Source organism: Stegostoma tigrinum, chromosome 9 (assembly GCF_030684315.1).
Source record: "Stegostoma tigrinum isolate sSteTig4 chromosome 9, sSteTig4.hap1, whole genome shotgun sequence".
NCBI classification, from domain to species: Eukaryota; Metazoa; Chordata; class Chondrichthyes; order Orectolobiformes; family Stegostomatidae; genus Stegostoma; species Stegostoma tigrinum.
In genome coordinates this window covers 27551399-27573514 of record NC_081362.1, presented here as the reverse complement: position 1 = coordinate 27573514, position 22116 = coordinate 27551399, and the positions used below count along the sequence as shown (strand labels likewise).

The 22116-nt window shown below is 41.8% G+C and overlaps 1 protein-coding gene across 4 annotated transcripts in view; it reads left to right on the top strand.

Moving 5' to 3' along the window:
* The window catches only part of LOC125455229 (filamin-A-interacting protein 1-like), a 294768-nt gene that overhangs the window by 126911 nt on the left and 145741 nt on the right, over positions 1-22116 (top strand). For all 4 annotated transcript variants that reach the window (XM_048536966.1, XM_048536967.2, XM_048536968.2 and 1 more), the window contains one exon: positions 5216-5488. In XM_048536966.1, the coding sequence (XP_048392923.1) occupies positions 5216-5488 (273 nt within the window). The remainder of the gene's footprint in view (positions 1-5215; positions 5489-22116) is intronic.

Below are 22116 nucleotides of genomic sequence, written 5' to 3'. Positions count from 1 at the left end.
CTCTTCACAGCCAACTCATTAACCTGTTAAAACTTGGCTCCATGGTAGCACTTTGTCCCTCAGTTAGATTGTTTTAAGTTTAAACCTCAGAATTAAAGCAGATTTCTATGCTGAAATAAAGATTAGCTTTGATGGAATGCTGCATTTTCAGATGTAGTTCCTTCTGGATGACACTTTTTTCAATGATAACAGCACTGGCTGCACTTTGGAAAGTAACTTGTTGGGTATAAACAATTCAATCTTTCTGAGGATTTATGTCTCTATGAGAAATAACAGGATAGTAAAAGGTAAAAGGGAGAGGAAAGATCATTTCTGTTTTCCCACTTCAACATTATGTTACTCTGATAAACATGTACAGACAGATGTTTTCACCTATTCTTTTTCTCAAAATTTGTGTAATAGTGCATACTATTTTGAGTGGCAATTCTTCTGTGTTTATTCCAACATGATATGGCATTACATCAGCTTTAAATAGTTTTTTTAATTAATGTGATGTTTTTGCCATTTGTTCCTGTGAGAACACTCCACCCCTAGGCAGATTTACGTTCAGCAGACAGTAACAGGATCAACATTAACTGATGAATAAACCTGAAATGTTAGCTTTGTTTCTCTCCATAGATACTTCGAGAACAGCCTAGCATTTTCCAACAGTTTGTGTTTTTATTTCACATTTCCAACATCCATAGCACAGTAATTTGATTTTGTTGTAGAAACAAAAAAGAGACTTTTCAAGCTGCCACAAAGTGCTTTACAGCTAATGAATTTCAATTGTATTGTATTCACTGTTGTAATGTTGGAAACATGACAGCCAATTTGTACACAGTAAGCTTGCACAATCCTCAACACAATAATAACCAATTAATCTGAATTTTACATAATTCAATACTTTTTGAAAGTAATATGATTTATTAATGTAAATTTGAGGTAAATATATTGGTCATGACTTCGGGAATAATGCCCTGCTCTTGATGCACCTGAGAGAGCAGATGGGATCACCATTTAACGTCAACAAAACAAAAATGGTGCTACTATCCCTCAGTATCACTATACTATCATCCTAAATGTATGTGCTCAAGAGTGTTGCTGAGAATTCAAATCCTGTTGAATCTGAGATGAAAGTACCACCAACTGAACTGCTCTGATACTTTTAGAAAAGCTACATTTGTTTTACGAGTGTTCTTTGAACACTGTCACAGGAGGGTGCTCTTGGAATAGTCACTGTTGGTAAATGTATCTTATCAATTTTGCATACTTAAACAATGGCTAATCAGTATTAAATAAGGTCATGGTGATATGGCTCAGAAATACAGTGTCACTGAAAATGAAAAGAGTAAAATTCAGGAATAGAAAATTCTGAAACATAAATATTAGAAATACTCAGCAGGTCACACATCCTCTGTAAAAAGGAACAGGGTTAACTAATTCTGATGACAGGTCTTCAACCCGAAATGCTTCTGTGTAATTCTTCCTAAAAATTCTGTCTGACTTCCTGAATACAGACATGAAGATTAACCAAAATGAGGTAATGAGAGGCATATTTTAAACCGATAGTAAATCTGTGTCAATTGAGCAGATCTTACCTTGTCTGAAGCCCTTCAATGCTATCAAAGAATCATTATAGACATTTAAATAGGAGTTGTGGAAGATACAATTCCACAGGTACAGAATAGCCTCAGGTCTCTGCTTAAAGCAGTAATAGCTGGAAACCACATCTTTCCTTTATGCACTGGACCATTGTCAAAGAGATTCTTAACAAGCTAAATGTTGATGCAGAGATATTAGGAACTGGCAATGTTGGAAAATCTGAGATAACAAAGTGTAAAGCTGGATGAACACAGCAGACCAAGCCGCATCAGAGGAGCAGGACATCAGCCTTCCTGCTCCTCTGATGCTGCTTGGCCTGCTGTGTTCATCCAGCTCAACACTTTGTTATCTTAGGTGTTGATGCAGCTCAGCATGTCTTCAGTCACCTCTAGCAGACTTCAAAGTTTATGTAATGGTGAAGGTTAAGACCAACAAGTGCAGAGAGTCTGGACAGCAAGGGATATACAAGATTGGATTAGAAAAATAAAGACGTTTCTTGTTGATTCCAAAGGCTCAAACTGTGGACATCTGAGAGGAGTACAGAAAGTGCAGGGGTTTGTTTAAGTGATGAATTAGGAGAGTGAAGAGGGAACATGAAAAATGCTGACAGGCCATGTTCTTGATAATCCAAAAGCATTTTATTTGAATACAAATACTGTGCAAAGATATGGAGAAAAAGCAGAAAATTAGCACTGGGTAATAATGCTCTTTGAAGTGCCAGCACAATCATGATAAGTGAAGTGGCCTCCTTCTGTATCTTAACAATTCTGTGATGAGTGACCAAAGTGGCAATCTGTATGTTGAGCCAAAAGACGCTGCTGAGGGTTTAAACGTGTGCTTAGCATTTATATCCACTGTAGAGAGGGTGTTGTAACTATAGAAATCAGAGAGTGGCACTTTGCTATGTTTGAATAGATTAGCTTTGAGAGAGAGGAGGTTTTAGTGGGCTTGAAAGTGGACAAACCTCCAGGCCCAGCTGCTATAGGAAGCAAGGATTGCAGGAGCTCACAGCAATTTTCCAATTTCTTTCTCTGTAAAGCAGGGGTGCCAGAGGAACACAGGACAGATAATGTGCTACCATTTTTCAAGAGGTGGAAGGAATAAACCAGGAAACTACATGCCACTGTATCTAATATCAGCAGAAAGGAAACTACTGTTAAAAAAATTTTGAGTGGCAGAATGAATGTCCACTTGGAGGGGCAAAGACTAATTAAGAGTAGCCAGAGATAACAGGAACTGCAGATGCTGGAGAATCCGAGATAACAAGGTGTGGAGCTGGATGAACACAGCAGGCCAAGCAGCATCTTAGAAGCAGGAATGTTGACATTTCTGGTCTAGACCCTTCATCAGAAAAGGAGGTTGGGGAGGCGGTTCTTAAGTAAATAGGGAGAGAGGGGGAGGCAGATAGAAGATGGATACAGGAGAAGATAGGTAGAGAGGAGACAGACCGGTCAAAAAGGCGGGGATGGAGCTAGTAAAGGTGAGTGTAGTTGGGGAGGTAGGGAAGAGATAGGTCAGTCCAGGGAGGACGGACAGGTCAAGGGGGCGGGATGAGGTTAGTAGGCTCAAAATGGGGGTGCGGCTTAAGGTGGGAGGAGGGGATAGGTGAGCAGAAGAACAGGTTAGGGAGGCAGGGACAAGCCGGGCTGGTTTTGGGATGTGGTAGGGGGAGGGGAGATTTAGAAGCTTGTGAAATCCAAGGGCTAGTCAGGTGGGCTGAACAACAGCAAACTGAAAAGTGTAAGGTGATGGAGTTTTGAATGACAAAGGCGGCATGGGAATACATAATGCATGGTAGGACCCTGCGAAGCTCAGAGGGTCAGAGGAACCTTGTGATGCATATTTAAAGATTCTTGAAGCAGGTCAGGTAGATAAGGTGATTAAGAAGGCATATGAGAAATTTGCTTTTAACTAGTCAAGTCATTGAGTACAATAACATGAAGGTTGTGATGGGCTGTATGTATCCTTAGATAGGCCACAGCTAGAATAGTGTGTGCAGTTCTGGCCACCACATGACAGAACAATGTGATTGCACTAGAGAATATGCAGATGAGATTCACCAAGATGTTGCCTGGGATGGAATGATTCAGCTATGAATGGAAACTAGACAGGCTGGGGTTGTTTTTCTTGAAGCAGAGAAGGCCAAGTGGGGAACTGATTGGAATGTACAAAGTTCTGAGGGGAATAGACGGAGTAGATGGGAAGAACTTTGTTCCCCTTAGTAGAGGGATCAATAACGAGGTGGCACAGTCTTCAGGTAAAAAAAAAAATCAGGACGTTTAGTGTGAATTTGAGGTGAAACCTTTTCACTCAGATAATTGTAGGTATTTGGAACTCACTGCCAAAAAGAGTGGTAGAGGCAAGAACTCAAGACATTTTAAAACAATTTAGATGAACATTTAACCACAGTGTACAAGACTATGGGTCAAGAGTTGGGAATTAGGATTGCTTGATGATCAACAGGGATATAATGGAATAAAGGGCCTCTTTCTGTCCTGTGGAAAAAGTTATGACCTGACGATACATATCATATCAGTCATAAAATGAATAAATGTGATATACAAATAAAAAATTAAAACATTAATTCCCGTAAGAACAGTGTATTACAGTTAACAATATATCAACTAGCGAATGGAAGAGCTGTGCCAAGTATTTCAATTAATGTTCATGATGTATAAGAATGAAGGAAAATGAATTACAGATTAGGGAGAAAATGGTATGGAATGGAATCATAGTCCACAAGGTTCACAGCATTTCTTCCTATTAAAGAGAGACAACAGGTTATGTTCAGCTTAAGGGAGCATATGGTAAGGTAAGTGAGTAGGCCTCTGAAATATAGTTGATACAATGATTCAACCTGTATTCCTAAAGTACTTTTTTTACACCACATATTAATCATCCAACCAAATGAGATAACGAACATGACTAGAGGAAAATAGGTACTGAACAAATAGTTTTTAATCAATTCTTTCCAATGTTTCAAACTCTGCAGGACATGTAGGCAATGAATGAATAAATATTCAATTGAAATGAGTGGGCACTGTTGCCCCTTTTCTTTTTAAAACTAAGCCAATTTTAGGATCCTATCTGCCAAAAAGCCTGTTTTCATGGGCTCCTAGCATTTTAACCATTGCATCACATAGGATCTGGTCAAAAGCCTTGCAGAAGCCAATATAGTCTGCATCAACTATGCTATTCACAACGACATACCTACACCTCAGAAAATTGTGTCAAATTTAAAAGACATTACAAAATCATGCTGGCTACTCTTGATCAGTCTTTGCCCCTCCAAGTGAAGAATCATTCTGTCACTCAAAATATTTTTAACAATAGTTTCCCTTCCACTGATATTTGACACAGTGGCATGTAGTTTCCTAGTTTATTCCTTCCGCCTTCTTGAATAATGGTAGCACATTATCTGTCCTATACTCCTCTGGCAACCCTGCAGTAGGCATTGCTGCATTTTGTGGCCTAAATTGGAATTTTATGGAAGTAGAATCTTCACTTCCATCAATTATAATTATTTTTCATGTTGGTTCTATAAACCTGACTTTGAAAATTGATTCAATTATTGGCCATTTATTAACAAAACATTTAGTCACTTTGCCTTTCTATGCTTCCTCCACTGTAGGTTGGAATGAGGTCACGGAGTAGTGGAGAATCTCCATCTCATGGACGCGCATCCAGGGATAACAACCATGAAGGTGAGGAAAGCACTTCTATGTGCAGTAAAAAGAAGAAGAAAACTCACCGTCAAAATGATGGAGAAAAGGTAATGGGTGTATCAGGCCCCGTAAAGAAACAACAGAAACCATTTGAAGAAAATGAGCGACAAAAGAAGTTACTGGAGCTCTCCAAAGATGACCTCCTGCGTCTGCTCAGTATAATGGAAGGAGAAATTGAGGTGAGATTCATGTAGCCATGTATTAACATAAATAAGTTTACTTTGTAGGCCACAAACTGCTGTCCAATTGAAAGCCAGAAGATTGGAGCAGATAGTGACATCCCATTGAGTTGCTGATGGGATAGTGTAGGAGGAGGGGCTTAGATTAGTTCACAGGTCAGCGCAACAGAGGGCCGATGGGCCTGTTCTGCGCTGTATTGCTCTATGTTCCATGCTCTATGTTCTATAACCTTAACTTTGCTTTAAATTTGGACAGAACATTGCCAGCTGAACATAGCTGCACACTTTTTAACAGAAACCCACAAGTTCCCTTGGATATGAAGAGTATAATGGGTTGGATGTCTAGAAGAGCAGAGGAAGGAAATGATTTAGAACGAATGTAAAGGACAGACTTGGCCTTAGAAACAAATTACAATCAACTCAAAATCCCATTAAAATTATGAGACACGTAATACTGTACTTAAAGTAAGCCTTGGCCAGAAGAACAGATGACAGTCAGCAGTCCATGACTCATTCATATTTACTATAGTGGTTTTATTGCAATACATTATGAAAGGGGTTGAGTGCAAAGCACTCAAAGTGTTTGCAGATTCTTAATGGAAGTATTAAAGACAACAAATTTCCATCATCTGCAGAATCTAAGATCCAAGGAAACCAATCAATAGTCTAAGAATTTTTTGTCAATACTAAGCCTGAAAGGATGATAAAGAAGAAACATGCACTTATGCAGCAACTTGCACATCCTCAGGCCATGCAATGTGCTTGACAGTTATTTTTGACGTGCGGTCTTTGTTTTCAGTTGACAAGTGTGACAGTTTGTACACGGTCAGGTTCTATTACCATGACAGTAATGAATTACTACTGCACTTATTTGGATGTGATTGGTTAAGTGATATTCATAGTCTGGAAAAGGCTCTGCTCATCTTCAAATGCCATGATGGGGTCTTTTATATTTGTCTGAATTGTCTGGTGGCAACTTGGTTTCACAGCTCAAAACACAGTGCAGCACACCCAGCAGTATACAAATAATAATCAAAAATCATGTGCTCGTGTACTGAGATAGTTGGAACTGCTGATGCTGGACAATCTGAAATAACAAGGTGTAGAGCTGGATGAACTCAGCAGGCAAAGCAGCATCAGAGGAGCAGGAAAGCTGACGTTTCAGGTCTAGACCCTTCTTCAGAAAATGCAGTTTTCATTCACAAACTATGAAGTCGTTTGTGAATCCAAATTACTTCCAGACCGGAGCTTTATTACTCAATTTTTCATTGAATTCCATTGAATCTATATTGTGACGTGTCCATCAGTTCTTGACATGAAAATATTAGCCTTGATTTGACTGGTATAAAGCCTTGTTAACAGTACAGGGATGCTGTATATTTCAGTAGTAACTAGTGCATACACATTATTCTGTTCTACTCTTATAATGATCTCCTACTCAAATGATTTTGAACGGAAAGGCTTCACGAAAATGAGTTCGGACTTTTGAATACTTTTGGATTGTTTTCTCGGCAGAAAGAACAGAACAGGGTTGCACGTGAAGCCTAGTGGCAAGCGACAGTCCATTAGGTACAAGCAGTTATGCATCACAAAAAATAGTGCAGACAGGATGCAGGGGACACTTAGTTGTGTGGGGTGGAGGCACTACCATTTTCTCATCTCTGCTTAAATCCATTGTGGCTGTCAAGGGGGCAATTAATGCCCAGCCTAGCATCTGATTTCCAAGCCAGCAGCTGGGGGAACTATTGGGCAATGAGTTCAAAAAGCAAACCCCCTTTCAGGTTTATTGGATCAATTTTGGGTCAGGATATGACTACTTGAGGGATGCAGAATCTGGAAAAAGGAGGGTTATTGAGCATTATCCCTCTCCTTTTCTCCCTTTCAAATGAGCACCCTCTTCTTCAGCCTGCAACCTTCATCCTATTGTCACTCAGTTATGGCCTGGCTCCTTTGTCAATCCAGCCCTTTGGTTAGTGTCGACAACTGCCATTCTTGGTGGTGCAGAAAGCAATGGAAAACTACCATTTGGGGTAGAATTTGCTCCGCTGGACTCTAAAACTCAGCAAAGCCCCAATGCTGGCCAGTTAAGCACCAACTGGACATTTAATTCCATTGGGTTTTCCCAACAGAGGCACCATGGGAGAGGCTCCTATAGTTCTCTGGTTGGTGGGCAAGACCCCTCATTGTAATCAATAACCAATCCGTGACAAATTTGACTGTGGTTACTTGTACCCACTTCGTGCTACGGTATTCAGCTCCATCTTCCAGCCTTTTTTTAAATTAGTTCATGGGATTTTGGACATCATTGGCTGAGCCAGTGTATCTCTGCCCAGATAGGGCAGCTGAGATTCAACCACGTCACAATGGCACTGATCATGCACACCCCACATCCACCAACATTGGCACATGTCAGATGCTAAACTCTAAGAACCCTCATGGCACATCTCCAATCTACTTAAAGGCAATTAAAACTGAAAGAACTACAGATGCTATAAATCAGTATCAAAAACAGAAATTGCTGGAAAATTTCAGCAGGTCTGGCAGTATCTGTGGTGAAAAATCAGATTTAATGTTTCGGCTTCAATGACCTTTGCTCAGAACTGATGGTTGCTAGGAAAAAAATGTCTTTGTCTTTTCATATGGAAGATTGTGTGGGGGTTGGTGGTAAGGAGCAAAACTATAGGAGAAGATAGAGCACAAAGGGAGAGAACAGTTAGATAGGCAAAGGAACAGACAATGATCAGCCTAGAGAATGAATAGCTACTAATGGGAACTATTAATGGTTAACAATGAGTTGTGTGTAATAGCAGACCATGTAACAACAAGACCTATATAATAAAATGTGAGGCTGGATGAACACAGCAGGCCAAGCAGCATCTCAGGAGCACAAAAGCTGACGTTTCGGGCCTAGACCCTTCATCAGAGAGGGGGATGGGGTGAGGGTTCTGGAATAAATAGGGAGAGAGGGGGAGGCGGACCGAAGATGGAGAGAAAAGAAGGTATGTGGAGAGGAGAGTATAGGTGGGGAGGTAGGGAGGGGATAGGTCAGTCCAGGGAAGATGGACAGGTCAAGGAGGTGGGATGAGGTTAGTAGGTAGGAGATGGGGGTGCGGCTTGGGGTGGGAGGAAGGGATGGGTGAGAGGAAGAACAGGTTAGGGAGGCAGAGACAGGTTGGACTGGTTTTGGGATGCACTGGGTGGAGGGGAAGAGCTGGGCTGGTTGTGTGGTGCAGTGGGGGGAGGGGACGAATTGGGCTGGTTTAGGGATGCGGTGGGGGAAGGGGAGATTTTGAAACTGGTGAAGTCCACATTGATACCATTAGGCTGCAGGGTTCCCAGGCGGAATATGAGTTGCTGTTCCTGCAACCTTCGGGTGGCATCATTGTGGCACTGCAGGGGTGGGGTGGCTACCTCTACATTGGGGAAACCAAGCGGAGGCTTGGGGACCGCTTTGCAGAACACCTCCGCTCAGTTCGCAACAAACAACTGCACCTCCCAGTCGCAAACCATTTCCACTCCCCCTCCCATTCTTTAGATGACATGTCCATCATGGGCCTCCTGCAGTGCCACAATGATGCCACCCGAAGGTTGCAGGAACAGCAACTCATATTCCGCCTGGGAACCCTGCAGCCTAATGGTATCAATATGGACTTCACCAGTTTCAAAATCTCCCCTTCCCCAACTGCATCCCTAAACCAGCCCAGTTCGTCCCCTCCCCCCACTGCACCACACAACCAGCCCAGCTCTTCCCCTCCACCCCCTGCATCCCAAAACCAGTCCAACCTGTCTCTGCCTCCCTAACCTGTTCTTCCTCTCACCCATCCCTTCCTCCCACCCCAAGCCGCACCCCCATCTACCTACTAACCTCATCCCACCTCCTTGACCTGTCCGTCTTCCTTGGACTGACCTATCCCCTCCCTACCTATACTCTCCTCTCCACATATCTTCTTTTCTCTCCATCTTCGGTCCGCCTCCCCCTCTCTCCCTATTTATTCCAGAACCCTCACCCCATCCCCCTCTCCGATGAAGGGTCTAGGCCCGAAACGTCAGCTTTTGTGCTCCTGAGATGCTGCTTGGCCTGCTGTGTTCATCCAGCCTCACATTTTATTATCTTGGATTCTCCAGCATCTGCAGTTCCTATTATCTCTAACAACAAGACCTGGTGTTTGGGGGGCACAGCAAGTGAATGGCAGACTCCAATGTCAGACCAGGGACATAGAAATAGTTAGTTGGCCACCTTGGGGCATTCAGAGTCAGGATATTCTCTAGGAATCAAATTTCAGACAGCCTATTGCCTGTATTCACTCTTTCTGCCCTATGATAGGGGTGGGAGAATGCTGATTTTCCTCTTGTGCCAAGAGAGGTAAATTATTAAGGGAAATGGAAGTTAGTGGTGCCACAGTTATTTTTGTTGCAGGTGGGGAGGTGTTCAAGGCAAGTACGTATCTAGTCCAATGATGTCATGGGTTCGAGTGGGTGACTGTGAGTGAGAGAATATCTTGTAGGTAATAGTGAGAGTGGTAGAAGCTAAGTACAATAGCAGATATAACATAAGTATGAGGAAACAGAGGTGGCACTCTGCTTGGGCAGAGTGGAAAAGGTTAATTATTTTTTCTTACATTATTGTGCATTCTAGTCCTGGAGGATGAGGATGTCCTGTGTCTATACTGCCCCACGCAGCGGGACCGCTGGGTCTGTGGCCACGAAGTGGGGTGCCATTCTATCCAATTTACCATGCCTAGGGCAAATGTCAGGACCTATAATGGGCATCTCTGGATTGACAGTTCTTTTCCAGGTGCTCAATATGCTTTTAAAGGTGGCATAGGTGCAGAGAGTCCTGGTGAATTGTGGAATATGCGATTAGTGGTGGGTTGTTTTGGGAGCAGTGCACAGTGATATGCAGCTGGAATTGGATGTGGGGACAACACGGGGTACGGTAGCAGGTAGTTAATGAAGCAACATGGTGTGAAGCTGGATGAACACAGTGGGCCAAGCAGCATCAGAGGAGGAGGAAAGCTTGAATTTCGGGTCGGAACCCTTCTACAGAAATCTTGATTTCTGAAGAAGGGTCCCGACCTGAAACATCAAGCTTTCCTGCTCCTCTGATGCTGCTTGGCTGGCTGTGATCATCCAGCTTCACATCGTGTTATCTCAGATTCTCCAGCATCGGCAGATCCTACTATCTCAATTAATGAGGCAAGATTTGTTAGATATGACAGGAAATTCACAAGGCCTCGTGGTGGAAAATAAACTCCAACAAAAATCGACGCAACTCAGATTTGGCCAAAAAAAAAAGTCAGTTTCAGTCCATTGATTGTCATATTCTGTCTGTTTGGTGCACCTGAAGATATAATTTCTGTCAACAGGCCACAGTATCCAGGCAGAATATTCGGGGATACGTGAACTAAATCAGCTGTGACCCATATGATGTTCTCCACATTACTGTAGATCAAACGGTTGGCCAAGTGAATAGCTTAGACTGTTAAACCACTTATCCTAAAGTGTAAGATCAAATCAAAATAAGATTTTCATGTTGCCATGTTACACCTCAGAGCTACATCTCAGATGCAGGGCTACCATCAAGCAGAGGTAATGTTCAGAAGCCAATTGAGACCAATATTTCCAGGCCACCATCTATCCAAACTTTGGGATACACAATGTAGTTCCTAAAATAAAAACCAGGAAGGATAAAGGTAGTGTGTGATCAGCAGGCAAATGTGAAATTCTCTCAACTACCCATGGGGCACAAGGTTATCAGCAGATGTTTTCAAAGTATGCAGCGAGCCTTAACGAAGTCAGGGCACCAAATGGCGCAAAAATGAGGAGGAACAGAAACCATTTCAGGGATTTGATTTATTTATTTATCATCACGTGTATCTTATCACAAAATACAGTGAAAAGTGTTGTATAGTATCACCACTAGTGCCATCTTAAAACACAGGAACTGGGCAGAACAGCGGCTCAATGGTGAGCGCTGCTGCCTCACAGCACCAGGGACCCGGGTTCAATTCCAGCCTCGGGCGACTGTCTGTGTGGAGTTTGCACATTCTCCCCGTGTCTGCGTGGGTTTCCTTCAGCTGCTCTGGTTTCCTCCCACTGTCCAAAGATGTGCAGGCTAGGTGGATTAGCCACGCTAAATTGCCCGTAGTGTTCAGGGATGTGTAAATTAGGTGGTTATCTGGATGGGATGTTCTGAGGGTTGGTGTAGACTGGTTTAGCCAAAGGATCTGTTCCCACACTGTAGGGATTCTATGATAAATATGGAAATAAATCAAAACAGAGTACAAAGGCAGAAAAATGAAGAAAATGTCCAACTTTACAGTACTTCTTGTTAGGTGCTATGCCATGGACACTGGATCTGGTGGACAGGCATGAGTCCCCCCCCTTCACCATGCTGTTGCCAATGGAACTAATGTCACCACTCTTTGGCATCAGTGCACATCCACTGATGCAACCAGTGTCATCTTGGTTACTCCATTGTTTACAAAACCAGAACATAAATTGTAAAACTAAGGAAAACATATGTTCATGAGAATCCATGATAACACAAGAATAATATTACATTCGTGGTTTGCTAGGAATTCCTGTTAACTGACTGGAAGCATGTCTGTGTCTGATATTGTACATGTAGACCCTTTTGTGTGTTTGTATTTGTAAGTTTTGCCATTAATACACATTCTTACAGGAATAAAAGGGGCAATGTGTAATGCTGAGTTTTTTTGGAGACAGGGTATCTCTGTGGCAGTTTATAAAAGATTATAATTAACACTTTATTCCCACTGGAAGTAAATAAAGTGTTGGTTGCCCAGCTGATTTGACTTCTGTGGAGGGTTCTGGAAGGGCTACTGCTAAGTCCAGCTGTCTTTGTTGGGCTGTTTAAAAAGTGTATTTAATGACAGTTTTAAAACAAAAATAAAATTGAAGAGGGGTTTACAAATTGGTTCTTAATCCATGTGTGACATTTTGCAGGAGCCTTATTTTAAAGGCACTGTAAATGTCTGCTCCATGCTTCTATCGGTCTGCCTCAGGTCAGTCTCAATTTCTAATTAATGCATCCAGCCTTAACTGATCACACACAGGAAATTGGCATTCAGGAAAAATGCTGAGAAACCGAACAGACAAATGACCTTCTGCGTCATAAAGATTTTAATGATTCACAGACAGCAGATACCAGGCGACCGCGAACACCACACTTTCCTAACAACACTGATGGTGTACCTACAGCATGTGAATGTCATTGGTTTAAGAAGGCAGCTCTCCATTACCTCAAGAGTGATTAGGGATGGACACAAATACTGGTCTTGTAAGCAATGTCTACTTAGAGTCTAACAGCATAGGAAGTACCCATTCAGCCAATCAATATGGACTAGTACTTATCTATTCAAGTTGCATTTGCCTCATTAGGTCCATATAGTTTTATGTAGTGGTGTTCCAAGTGTTCCTTTAAATACTTCTTAAAAGCTGTGATGGGTCCTACATCTGAGATAATGGGAACTGCAGATGCTGGAGATTCCAAGATAATAAAATGTGAGGCTGGACGAACACAGCAGGCCAAGCAGCATCTCAGGAGCACAAAAGCTGACGTTTCGGGCCTAGACCCTTCATCAGAGAGGGGGATGGGGGTAGGGAACTGGAATAAATAGGGAGAGAGGGGGAGGCGGACCGAAGATGGAGAGTAAAGAAGATAGGTGGAGAGAGTGTAGGTGGGGAGCACAGGGAACAAGGGAGTCACAGAGAGAGTGGTCTCTCCGGAAAGACCACTCTCTCTGTGACTCCCTTGTTCGCTCCACACTGCCCTCCAACCCCACCACACCCGGCACCTTCCCCTGCAACGGCAGGAAATGCTACACTTGTCCCCACACCTCCTCCCTCACCCCCATCCCAGGCCCCAAGATGACATTCCACATCAAGCAGAGGTTCACCTGCACATCTGCCAATGTGGTATACTGCATCCACTGTACCCGGTGCGGCTTCCTCTACATTGGGGAAACCAAGCAGAGGCTTGGGGACCGCTTTGCAGAACACCTCCGCTCAGTTCGCAAAAAACAACTGCACCTCCCAGTCGCAAACCATTTCCACTCCCCCTCCCATTCTCTTGATGACATGTCCATCATGGGCCTCCTGCACTGCCACAATGATGCCACCCGAAGGTTGCAGGAACAGCAACTCATATTCCGCCTGGGAACCCTGCAGCCATATGGTATCAATGTGGACTTCACCAGTTTCAAAATCTCCCCTTCCCCTACTGCATCCCTCAACCAGCCCAGTTCGTCCCCTCCCCCCACTGCACCACACAACCAGCCCAGCTCTTCCCCCCCCCACCCACTGCATCCCAAAACCAGTCCAACCTGTCTCTGCCTCCCTAACCGGTTCTTCCTCTCACCCATCCCTTCCTCCCACCCCAAGCCGCACCCCCCGCTACCTACTAACCTCATCCCACCTCCTTGACCTGTCCGTCTTCCCTGGACTGACCTATCCCCTCCCCACCTATACTCTCTCCACCTATCTTCTTTACTCTCCATCTTCGGTCCGCCTCCCCCTCTCTCCCTATTTATTCCAGTTCCCTCCCCCCATCCCCCTCTCTGATGAAGGGTCTAGGCCCGAAACGTCAGCTTTTGTGCTCCTGAGATGCTGCTTGGCCTGCTGTGTTCGTCCAGCCTCACATTTTATTATCATGGGTCCTACATCTGCCCCCTTTCAGGCCAAATAATCCCCACTCCAAATGAAAACATACTTCCTCAAATCATTTTTAAACTTTTTGCCCCTTGCCTAGACTCCTCTACTAAGCGGAAAGATTTCTTCCTCTCTAACCTCTATGTTCCTCATACTTTTGTACACCTCAATCAAAATACCCCTTAGCCTACTCTGCTCTATGGGAAACAGCACCTGACTATCTAATCTTTCTTCATTGCTGAAACAGCCCAGCTCAGGCAACATCCCCTGGTGAATCTGCTTTGCACCCTCACTAGTGCAATCACATTCTTTCTAAGGAGCAGTGACGAGAACTACACACATACTCCAGCTATGGCCAAACTAATGTTATTTACAATTCCATCATAACTTCCTTAGTCTTGTATTCAATGCCTCTATTAATAAACATCTATATCCCTTCTGCCTCTAATCCAACTATACTGTTGTCTTCAGGGATTTGTAGAGATGCACACTAAGATCCGTCTGTTCTTCCTACGGTTCCCCAAGAATGCATCACCTCTTTCTCAGGATTAAATTCCATTTGCCATTGTTCTGCCTGTCTGACCTACCCATCTATATTGTTCTGTAATGTAAGATTTTTCTCCTTCCTATTTACCACACCAGCAATTTTTGTGTAATCTGTGACCTCACTGATCATATATCCTGCATTCATGTCTAGATTAATATGCACCACAGAGAGCAAGGGACGCAGCTCTGAACACCACAGTACAACAATGGGCATAAGCTTCCAGGCACAAAAAAAGTAACTTTCACCAATCATCCTTCGCCCCTGACACTGAGTCAATTAAGGATCCCCCCCAATTTAACAAATTGCCCTAGTCTCATGATTTATCATCTTGATCAATATGCCATGCTAGACATTATCAAAAACTTTACAAAAGTTCATGTAGACTATATCAGTTGCACTGCTTTCATCAGTATACTTTGTCACTTCCTTGAAGATTCAGTCAAATTTGATAGACATAATTCCTCCCTGACAAAACCACACTGACTATATTTATATATTAACACTTGCTTTTTCAAGTGGAGATTAATTCTCAGAAATTTTTCCGATAGATTTCCTATTGCTGATGCTAGACTCAGCAGCTCAGTTTCTGGTTTACCCTTACCACCCTTCTTGATTAATCGTACCACACTAGCTGTGCTTCAGTTCCCTAGCACCTCTCCTATAGTCAGTCTGCAATCACCCTTTTTTCCCCCCCCTCCCTCAGCAGCCTAGAACACATCTCATCTGGGCTGAGGATTTATCTACCTTTAAAGTCTACAAGATCTGTTCATACCCTCCCCCTTTCAATTCTAATTAGTTCAAATATATCATAATCACCCTCTCTGATTTCTATATCTATATTGTACTTATCTATAGATCCCAATAAAGAAATTGGGAACAAATTAAACCTATTAATAATCACAGATTTTCCTTTGCCTTTGACCATTACATCATCTTCCTGGGTCAAAATAAAAATAATCTCAAAATAAACATTTCACACCAAAATTATGAATGAAATCACACCATATTATGTTCAAACTTAAACTAATTACTATTATGCATTCCCTTATCATCTATCTTGCAAGTGTATTTACCTGTGTTGATGTTATACTGTTACCTCAATGACTGTTTCATTTCTGGTGGAGGGTTCCTGACTTACAGACTGACTTTCTAAACAAAGACTTAATCATGACTTAGTATAAGTCAGTGTTGAAGTGGTATTTAATGTAGGTGTTTTGGATCATTCCTAACATTTGGAGAACCAATAAGGGCCATAGTGTCATTTACTTTTATGAAGGCCACACCACACCTCACCTCCAGATTAAGTGGTAATCAGGCACTTGTCCTGGCAATAGTGGATTTGATCATGATCTGTCATGTGATATGGATCATGACCCCTGGATCATGACCACTGTGAGACAGAAAGACCACCCCTCCTCTGAGAGCTGCTAGCCAATCAGAAACTTGCACTTTCATATTGTGCAGAAGCAACATCAGAGTGGCTGTTGCCAGTAACTCACCCACCTGAGAGCTAGGATTACCGACAGATCCAGACCAGAGGTAAGTGGTGGTACACTGTAAGATTGGTGTCGGAGGAGGAAGAATAAGGAGGATAGTCAACAGCAAGAATAGGCAGTTGTTTTTCAGTGGTACTCCTCTTTCCAATTTGAGGTCTGCTGATCAGGCACTGATCATCCAGTCCCTCCTGCCTGATTGAATATACCTCACTGCCAAACTCATAATTGTTCCGTAGAGACTTTTAAGCGATTCTTGAATAGGCACGTAGAGGATAGTAAAATATAGAGTGTGCAGGTAGATTGATCTTAGTAAGGTAATAGGTCGGTACGACATTGTGGGCCATAGAGCTTGTACTGTGCTGCACTGTTCAATGTTCTATGTTCTATAATGGGAAAGGGTGCTAAATTCAACCTTCGATAGGCGATGGAATTTGGTGCGAGTGAGGATGTGGGTAATGTTTTGCATGACTTCAGGTTTATAGAGGATGGAATATCAGGAGGCTGAAGAAGGGATCATTGAAAAGTCAACTCTTAAGGCTAGAAAAAGGCATGGATGAAATAGCTGAGATGGGAGTGGAGCCAGGCTATCTCAGGGCTTTGGAGGTCTTACTGTTGACATGAATATGAGATTGGAAACTCAACTAGGTGTAAAGTGCAACATGTATGTTATGAACACTTTGGCTCAGTTTAAGAAGATATTTGCGGCGAGTGAGATAGAATTGGTAATAGGAATAGAGCAGGAACCAAAGACGTTGACCAATGACTTATTAGAAGAAATCTTTGCTCACTTAGCAGGGCCATTTGATAATTTGGCAAGAATTGGAAGTTCAGAGGGTGTCCAGGGCAGCATGTGAGCTCTCATCAAAAGCGCTTCATTAACCGTAAAATGTATGGGATCATGGTAGGATTGTAAAAGGTACTATATAAGCGCAAGTTTTTCTGTTTATACAGGACAATTTCTGTCTATTCTTTTATTTGGATTCATCAGGAAAGAAGTAGTTGTTTATGAAATTTCAGTGATTTTAATTGCTGGGCAAGTTGAATACCTAGCTTTCTAGGTTTTAGCTTTTTTAAAGAAAGTATTTTGAGTCATCCATAAAATGGTCAAAGAGGCTTCCAGATTATTGATTGTCCTCGAATGGTTCATATCATATGTAGTTAATTCATTTGGGATCCATGCTAATGAGAAAAGAATGTGAATCAAAATTGCCGTAACACCATCCCCCCTTCTTCATTCACTGACAACTTTCCCTATCTGAAACTTGCCCAATCCCCAGTATTTAATTTTTCATTGACTTACAGCTTTGAGTAATACTCTTCACTATTAGAATGAAAACTTCTAAACCTCAGGAACTGTACAGGTCAGATGGCCTTATCTTATTCAGACGGCAAATTGCTGAGTCAACCAGCCTTTAATATCATATTGTCTACTTCAGTGAACAATTGTTAACATTAATGCTGAAAGTAAATCTGTTGCCTCTGAATTGTCTGGGTTTGTTCTCTGGCCTCCTTTCGGAAGACGTTCTGAACTGACAGCAGTCTGGATAGTAACAAGGTCTTACGTTAGCTGACACTCGGCAGCATTTTGGCTTAGCAAGTTGTGAAATAACTTTAGTTCAAGAGGATTGGAATAATAACAGGTTACTTATAAATCACTAGCTAGTTCAGATCAAACACAATGACACAAAGAATTCTGTGGCCTGTGGCTAGGTATTGGTGCTTGCTGCTGACTGTCAGAAAGCTGTCCACATTGATCCATTATAATAAAACGTGAGGCTGGATGAACACAGCAGGCCCAGCAGCATCTCAGGAGCACAAAAGCTGACGTTTCGGGCCTAGACCTTTCATCAGAGAGCGTCCACATTGATCCATTGATCGCTGTAATGGGAGTTTCCCCTTTCCTAAAGGTGGTTTAAATCTGGTACTAATTCAGAGGGATGTTTTGACATGCAACAGCAATGATAGTAGCAAACAGGTAGACAGCTCATCAATTGAAGTATTCACACACACCCCAAATGAGGATAAATGCATGTAAAATTGTTCACTTTTAATGTAAGTTTTCAGATAATGCAATAAATGTATGAATGTATTAAGATACAATAACATAAAGGTATATTTGAAAAGGAAAGCATGTTTAAATAATATTTCATCACTGATAAGATATTTGACTTTCCGCAAATATAAAATTCGCTTTTTAAAGCCAGCAAGGCTGCTTAGCAGAAATTGTAAAAGAAAGTTGTAAAAAGAAAACTAAATACACCTCCTTCAACACAGTGTACATTTTTTCAGGGATTTTGCAAAACAACAAGGATTAGACCATAAATCTGTCTCCATCATTAATGACCCTGCCTCATCTGGACTAAAGAATTCCCAAGATTCAGTATTCTTAGAGAGAAGAAATCCATCCTCATCTCTGTTTTATGTGCACAACTCCTTATTCTGAGATAATGTCCTCTGGTCCTAGATTGACCTACAAGGGGTAACAACATCGATCTTTGGTCCACCTTCCCTTCTCTCCCTATTTATTTCAGAACCCTCTCCCCATTCCCCTCTCTCATGAAGGGTCTAGGCCCGAAATGTCAGCTTTTGTGCTCCTAAGATGCTGCTTGGCCTGCTGTGTTCATCCAGCTTCACAGTTTGTTATCCTACATTTCTGCCTCTACCCTGTCAAGTTACCTAAAAATCTTATATGCTTCAATGATGTCACCTCTCTTTCTTCCATATTCCAATGAACTGCAGGTCCAATTTACTCAACCTCTTCTCACAAGACAATTTCACTGCACCTTGAATGAAACTAGTGAACCTTCTGTGGTCAGACTCCAATGCCAGTATATCTTTCCTAAGGCAACTCAGCCAAAACTGTTCACAGTATTCCAGCTTACTTCTGACTCATGTCTTGTTTAGCTTTAGAAAACCTCCCTCCTGTTACGTTCCATTTGCTTTGAAATAAAGGCCAATATTCCATTTACCTTCCTTATTACACACTGAACTTGAAGACTATCTTTTTGGGATTCATGGACAAGGACTCCCAAATTCCTCTGTTTTGTAGCTTTCTGTCGTCCGTCTCCATTTAAATAATGCTTAATTCCTCTATTCTTCCTCCCAATGTAAATGATCTCTCATTTTCCCAGATTATATTCCATGTTTTAAGTTCTTGTCCATTCACATAACTTGCCAATGCCCATCTGCAGATTCTTTGTGCCATCCTCACCACTTGCCTTTCCATCTATTTTTATGGCCATTCATAAAATTTGGCAGTAATATATTCACTTGCATCATCAAAGACATTAATATATATTATAAATACTTGTGCCACCGCACTGATCCCTGTGTGATTAGAATGTAAGTTTCCATCCATTGACAATTGAAAGGGAGACAGCAGTTAGTGGAAATCTTAGCCTTATCAGTACAGAAAACACACTGACAGCAACCTCTGGATTTTCATGGTACTCTCACATGTCCAAACTCCCAAAGTGGCTGTCACTTTCAGTGGAAAAGTGTCAGTGAGTGCTGACAGACTTCCCATTATTGCTGCTGCAAAATCCAGACTAATGAATATCAGATGCACCATGATGCCTACAAACTAGGAAAACAATAACTTCAGTCAAATAGCATTGTACGAACATGTTCAGTGGTTGACTGATTACTGCTTTGGTCACTCAGTAGGCACACTACTTTGATACCTTTCTTTTTTAAAATTCACATATTATGTGCCACATACTATTCTTTTGTCACATGTTTACATGCCACATGATGAGTGGTGGAATCATGGCAGACTAGTCAAGAAGAAGATAAGCCAAGGACTTTCTTCTATTTCAAAGTAACATGACTTACTAAACTTCATATAAACACTGTGATGTATGGCAATCATATAGTAGAGTGTATCCTATAATTCCATTATGTTAATTAACATAACTTCCTCAAATAGTCATGTTGATTTGCTTTCTGTGTTTCTTTAAAAGAGTCACACATTTCAATGTGTTTCTTCCAGTGCTCTTTAAAGAGTGTTCTAACTCTGCCTACAAGGCAGTAATTATATTCAATGATATGAAGCAATGTAACATCACAATTAAAAAAAGCAAAGTTGCTGGAAAAACTTAGCAGGTCTGGCAGCATCTGTGAAGATAAAACCAGAGTTAATATTTTGGGTCCAGTGATGAGGAATGGTCACCAGACCTGAAACATTAACACTATTTTTTCTTCACAGATGTTGCCAGACCTACTGAGCTTTCCCAGCAATTTTGTTTTTTTATCCTGATTCACAGCATCCGCAGCTTTTTTGTTTTCTTTTTAACATCACAGTCAGTTTGCTCCAGGGTCTTCTTACCCTAACAACTATGAAGATCTTGCCAGCTATTGCAGGCTTTCACCTACATCTGAACATGTATACCATAGCCAATGTCACTTCACCAAGCTCAGGCCAAGCAGAAAGTTTACAGCAATGCTGCACTTCAGTTCCAAGGGAGTATGATCTCATCCTTTAGCAGATCTAAATCTTTCCCATGGAGATCGAACACTATCAGAAAAATGCAGGCTTCAGACTGACCAAATATATGTTGTTGTTGGCAAAGAAATGTTCCCCAAAGGTTCCGCAAACAGCAGCTGTTAATCCACAGTAATACCCACACTGATTTTAAATGTTTCCTCATCAGAGGCCTGAAAGGAAACAGGAAACAATGTGAAAAAATTGTACCAGACTCTTTTTAGGCATTTTTTTTTGAGATGGGGGTCTTTTCCAAATATTTTACTCCCATGAGGCACATGCATCTATCCGGATCTATATTTATTGGTCACAACTTTTGCAATTTCAGCTAAGGCCAAGAGATAAACTCTGAGAGTGTCTGAGTCAGTCTGTCCCATTTAAGCTCTCCAAATGTATTTGGGGGCGGGTTGGGGGGGGGGGAGGGAAAGATTGTATGGCTTATTTTCTTGTGAAAATAGTCAGAAGTCACACACACACATAATAACTCTAACTTGCTGAATGTATGAAAAGAGTCTTACTTGAGACCTGGTTTTTATCAAGCCTAGGAATATTCTTGGAGTATAAATTTGAGTGTTTCCCATGATTGGTGGTATAGCTAATCATAAAACATCAGAACTGAATGCTTACTAAAGTTTAACAGTTTAAATTTTAATATGTGCTACTCAGTTTCAACAAAAGGAAGAAAATAAAACACTAGGAATTAGGAATGTTTTAGCTGATAAAAAAGAGGAGGAGGGGAATTAGTGAGATTTTGAATTTTGAAATAACTCGACAGAGGCCAATGTCCTGTCACCAAGTCACCCTTTGTTTGAGTGAAAACTCTTTGACACTGATCCAGCTTACTCAGATCCAGGTCACAGTGTGGACAGAACCTTTGACAGTCCTGTTCTTAGCTGACAACCAAGCGTCCCTGATTGGACCCGGTTAACACCCCCAATCAGGGAACTCATATTCTATAATGTCTACCTGAATGGTTTCATTGCAATCGCAACATTAGTTTCTCCTGGAGCTTCTTCCAAGTGGAATTCAATATGCAAGAGTACTTATACATCAGTTCAGTATGGGAGGACAGTAGCTATTGATCAACAAGGGCTTTTTTTGCCATTGTTTGACTTGGAAGCTATAGCATTTCATAATAATGACTTTTCATGCCAATACAATCAGGCGATACATCACGATGCCCATATTGCTGGTGAGTTTACTCATCTGGGAGAACAGACTTGCCAATGGGTGCTGATGTCAAGTATAGCATGTTGGTTGTTAGATAAAGCACTGTAAGTATGACTATTCCCTGCTGTGTACACAAGTAGCCTGTTGTACAGATCCAAAACCTAGCAAAGAAGGCTTTTTAGGGTCAACTTGGCCATGACTGCTGGAATCTTGACCTTGTCTGATGTTTAGGTTGTTGGTCACTAAAACCCATAATGGC